This window comes from Anastrepha ludens, chromosome 6 (genome assembly GCF_028408465.1).
Source record: "Anastrepha ludens isolate Willacy chromosome 6, idAnaLude1.1, whole genome shotgun sequence".
NCBI classification, from domain to species: domain Eukaryota; kingdom Metazoa; phylum Arthropoda; class Insecta; order Diptera; family Tephritidae; genus Anastrepha; species Anastrepha ludens.
The window spans coordinates 78,928,326-78,933,891 of NC_071502.1; the positions used below are offsets into that span (position 1 = coordinate 78,928,326).

At 36.4% G+C, this 5,566-nt stretch overlaps 1 protein-coding gene across 1 annotated transcript; it reads left to right on the top strand.

Annotated features, from left to right (window-relative positions):
* Positions 1-940: 940 nt before the first annotated feature.
* LOC128867885 (uncharacterized) lies at positions 941-1,323 on the top strand. The gene has a single exon (XM_054109461.1). It carries the CDS (start codon positions 941-943, stop codon positions 1,190-1,192), a length of 252 nt encoding a protein of 83 aa, XP_053965436.1. The 3' UTR covers positions 1,193-1,323.
* Positions 1,324-5,566: the final 4,243 nt, after the last annotated feature.

Below are 5,566 nucleotides of genomic sequence, written 5' to 3' on the forward strand. Positions count from 1 at the left end.
TATTTCATATTTCCACAATTACTGCATTATATTGGGTCTTCCATTCGCCTTCATTCAGCAAAAAATATATAAAATTAATTAAAAAGACCATGGGATCTCACGTCGTTGGACTTTTTGCCTCGACTTTTTTTACTAATACTACGAAGCGCCCACTTAAAGCTTATGGATGTCTTTGGTTTCATAATATGATATATATGTTATGTCATTTATTACATTTTTATTTGTAGTAAATGCCCAGTTTCAGCAATCAATTCCAAAACGTATCAGATTTTCTAAAATTTAAAGGGTTACAATTCAATACGAAACTTTACTATTTAAAATTTGAACAGTCTAATAATTTTAATATTGATTGGTGAAACCGGGCATAAGAAATATGTTTTCTTACAAACTATTGGAGCATTAAAAATTGCTGTACATACATACATTTTTATTATTTACATAATTAAAAAAGCGTATTCACAATTCCATTAATTAAATTTTTGGCAAAAGTAAAATCAACTAACATAGAATTGGAGATCTTTTTTAATTCACTTATTTCAAGTGCAATTGGGGACTACGTTTTTCCATTTTGGTCCGTAAAAAAGTAAAAATAAACGTAAACGAATATTAAAGTATATGTGCGGTTGGTGCGTAACTACCATGTGAAAGTGTCCGAGTTCGAAACCACTGTATATTTCGCCGAGTATATTTGTGCTTTCTAAAAACCCTCCTTTGCCGTCTGCCATTTGATGGTGACATGATAACTGTAAGCCTTTCCATTTGTAGAGTGGCATCAAGAGGCACACCACAAATAGGAGAAGAAGCACGTCAAAATACCCAACAAGGGATTTAAGTGGCAATCATTATTTTTATTACTAAGAGAAATACTACATTTATGCCTACGCCCTTTATTCCAATAGAAATTAAAAATAACATTGCGCTTTTCAAATTTTGAAATTGGATGACAGCCTCTGAAGCTGGAGCGATGTGGTCCCGGATGCCACTTAACGACAAATACTGCTACATTGAAGCGGCACGTAACGTCGGCTATGTGTTCACGGCGCGCGATCGACGCTTGAATCGTGTATTGCGCCATCTACGCAAGTCGCTGACGGAACGCGACAACCGAGTTAATTTCATACAGCTTTCAGCGGCCGTCAAGCAGATGCAGCTGTGGAAGCGCAAAGTACTAGACGAGATTTGCCGACGATAAAGTGAGAGAGCCTTTTACGCCGATAAGGCCAAATTGTTTGATGTCAACTAATCTCAGATTTCTTACGTCTTCCAAAGGTCCTTGTTCTTCGATGTGTAATATAAAAGGTACTATTCTGTAATATCTCGTTATCTGTACAAAAGACTTTTGTAAATTAATCGTTGTAATTGAATAAAATATCAATTTTGAAAATCCTTGTTTTATGCGTGAATTAAATTCAATCCTAAACTCTGTGTTACACCTATGAGGATGACTACATAGTCCATGTGCGTTAGGCTCAGAAAAACTTATGGCAGAAAAATTCTCTATTCTTTATTGGAAAATATCATAAATAGTCTTAATGGGATACTCTACAATGAAAATTATTAAAAAGCATCAAACTAATCATTTAAAAAATAAGAAGAAATTTATTTTAAGAGAAATATTCTAAGTCTTTCACAACGCACAAACGCACAAACGCATTTTATTTAAATTCACCTGCCTGGATGCACTGATACACGAACATGACATTCGCCTATGGGAATATATACTTATACAGTAAATATATTTGACCGACCCTCTTTTCGATATGTATTGTTCCTAGTAGAAAGAACTGCCCTACAAAAACCAAAATCTGAAAATTTATACTGCCTCCGAACGACAGAGGTTAGCACAAGCCAATGACACTTAGTGTAACGTCAAAACTCAAGCAAATATTTCAACGCACAAATTTCTATTACAAAATTACACTAAAATGGATCTTAATGATTTTCAAGTCAATGATGCTTTAACAACTCGTTAAATCTAACCTAAAATACGTGCACTTTGCAGAAATGATCGATTTAGTATTGAAGAAAGAAGGTCGCAATTCACTACTAACAAAGCAAGCAGCATTACTTTTAATTTAATAGATTTGTCCAGAACTTTACGCTCTAAACTTCAGTGATGCATTTCTAGATCATACGTATATATACAAATATATCCTATCTTCTTAAACCACATCGAAAATTGTGAAAAATAATAGCACGAAAATGTTCAAGGGGCCGATTCCATCGTTTTGGGGAGATGATTTTTAAAGCCATTGAATGCGTTTATGGGAAAATATTTCATATCTTCCAATTAAAGCGACAGTTACGTAAATAAATTCTCTATTCTTAATGCAGATAAGTTCGGATTTGCATGTATTTCTTTAGTTGTGCAAGTTCATGAAATTATCAACCTATTCTAGCATATAACTATCACTCACCTTGTTCAAGCGATGTATAAACAAGAGCCGGTCAAATTTCATGTATTTCATTCAGTTGCTTTACTCTACTGGTGTTACTGGTGTTGTGAGGTGACATCTTAATTTTCATAGCTAAGTAGTCTGGACTTGATCTGTTTCTAAAGTATTCGTTTTAAAATCAATGCTTACGGCCGACCGCGACTATTTTTACACAACTTCAATACGAAGCGATTCTTCGATTTTTTGATAAAGATTACTGAATGAACCGAGCATCAAAAACAGCTTTTATGAACTCTTTCATAAGTATAGAAATTTAATCCGCTCTCAAGCCAAAGCCTGCTTCGTTCTTGCTTGTGCATGCTTCATTTCACATTTATTAATTTTGCATTTTCGTTTGCAAAAATGCGGAGCATTTACCAGGAATAAAGGACGCACTGACAAACTCAACAAACTGATAGATGCACACTGACGTAAAGACAAAGTGCCCTGGAGGGACTTACATGAGACCATCCATTTATTGAGACACATACATTCATGCACATACATGGATAGAAAAGCATGCAAAAAAGTAAATGATGAATGAAATGGGGCAGTCAACACAAAAAAGTCGGACAACACAGACAAAAAGCGTGATGATGTGAGGTATTTAGGTATTGAGGTCGTGGGCAGTGGGCGGTTTGAGTTGAGGATGTGGTGTGGCTATACAAAGTCTGTTCAAACGGTAATGTGATCCTTGATTTAAAATCGGATGACATAAAAACTATGAAAGGCCTGTGAGGATAAAATACACAGCAGGAGAGAGTCAGATGAATGTTGCTGTGCGTGCGTTGACAAATTATGTGAAATGGGAAAGAAAGGAATCAAATGTATAATGACAAATTTTTGCATGACACAGGGGGCTGATATTGAAGTAAAGATTTTTTATCTGCATATGATGCGTCATCCACCTGCGAATTTGCTGAACTTAGTTGGCAAGTTGACAATACAAAGAAATTCAAGAAATTTTTGGTTCAGGTATAGTACAATGTGTTCTCATCTCGAATTTTAAATTTATTTGTTTTTTGTTTACAATGAAGTGCATGCCAAAATTTCCAGGAAAAGATCGACCGTGACTAAAATATTAGCAGAATAAAGAAAAGCAAAGTAAAATTACACAGTTTTCCTTGAAAATATGTAATAAAAATGAGATTTTTTTAGAATATCAAAAAACAAAAATAAATAAGCAATTACATATTTTTAATCAAACACAAAAGTTTTAGCATTATTTGATATTTTATTTATCTGTAAAAACATGAATTTTTCTAATTGATGTTACTGTGACGAATAGGAATGCAAATGCAAAAGAAATCGATTTTAAATGTTGTTTTAGGATGTATGTTGAGACCCTAAAATATCGATGCATGGGTCATCAATAAACAATGTTTTGTATCGATATTTTTGGTAAATTAAAACATCTGTCAATGTAGCTTGGAAGATTGATCCACCTTTAATTCAATAACAATACAAGAAGTGAATAGTATTCTAAGTGAATAGTGACACTGGCTAATGAAGGTTCTGCAAGCATACCACTGGGCCCTGAACGTTTCATATAGGTCAATTCTGCATCGTTCAACTATAGATTGACGACTTCATGAGGTCCAGCCATAGAAGGCGTTGGTCTAAATTGGGCTCCTGCAGAGTAGCTAAGTACTTTGTGAAAGAACCAAACAGAAAATTAGCGACCTTTCTCCTAAAACTTAGCAGAAAGGACCTGAGAGTATTGGTAGGCGTAGTCACAGGGCACAACGCCCGTGGTGTGACATTCAACCAATTTACCCGTCTTACTACCCATATTGCATCTATCCTGTCTCTCTATTCCAGCCACTGTATATAATCAATCTGGGTGTAGTACAATGGTCTTCCTGACTTGGACCTGTCCAACCCCCCCAAATCTAACACTGCTAAGCAGCTAACAGAATACGAGAAACTTCCTATTCAAAGTTACATCTGGCAAAGTTTTATTTATGAGTACACTTTTCTACACGAGTAAACTTGAGCAATGCTCGTCCTTGGCAATTGCAACTGCATTGTATTCGTGATTTACTACTGTGGGCAAAAAGTAAGGTGAATTTGGTTGTAAAATGAAAAATCTTTATTTATTCTTGTAAATCAATTTCATCCCCTTCAAAATAATCCCCTCTCGATAAAATACACTTATGCCAACGATTTTTCCAATCCCCGAAACATGCCATTTCCGGTATAGCCATCAGCACCTTCTTCGATTCAGCTTTTATCTCCTCAATCGACTCGAAACGCGTTCCCCGGAGCGGTCTCTTGAGTTTTGGGAATAGTCAGAAGTCACACGGAGCCAAATCAGGCGAATACGGTGGTTGCGGAACGATATGCGTGGAATTTTTGGCGAAATGGTCACGAAGAACGAGTGCAGTGTGAGACGGTGCATTATTGTGATGCAAAAACCAAGAGTTGTTGGCCCATAATTCTGGTATTTTTAGACGAATTGCTTCACGTAAACGACGCATAACGTTCAAATAATATTCCTCATTAACAGTTTGGCCAGGTGGAAGGAATTCATAGTGCACCACACCACGAAAATCGAAAAAAACTGTCATAATGACCTTTATTTTTGAACGACTTTGACGTGCTCTTTTCGGTCTGGCCTCGCCTTTAGCACGATAGTCGCTTGATTGGTCGGTTGTTTCAGGGTCGTAAGCATAAATCCAAGCCTCATCTCCCGTAATGGTGCATTTGAGCTTATCCTGATAGTCTGAAAGCATTGTTTCACACACATCAACTCAACGACTTTATTCCAAGAAATTGAGAGTTTTCGGTACCAAACGAGATTTGATTTTTCGTAGGCCCAAATGATCTTTCAAAATGGTTTTCACAGACCCTTCTGATATTCCGATCATATCAGAACACGAACTCCTTCACTTTATTGACGTGTCGGTCATCTGTTGACGTCGATGGTCGTCCGGAGGGCTCCAAGTCATCAACACGTTCTCGACTCTCTTTGAAGTCTTTGTACCACTTATAAGCATTTTTCTGCGACATGGTCGAATCACCAAATGCCTTCTGCAACATGCTAAACGTTTCCGGAGCCGAAATTTCATTCCGCAAACAAAATTTGATGGCACTTCTCTGCTCAATCAAATCAGACATTGTAAAAATCG

Bases quoted from the DNA above. Each gene is read 5' to 3' on its own strand.
- LOC128867885 (XM_054109461.1), top strand. From the start codon at position 941: ATGACAGCCTCTGAAGCTGGAGCGATGTGGTCCCGGATGCCACTTAAC.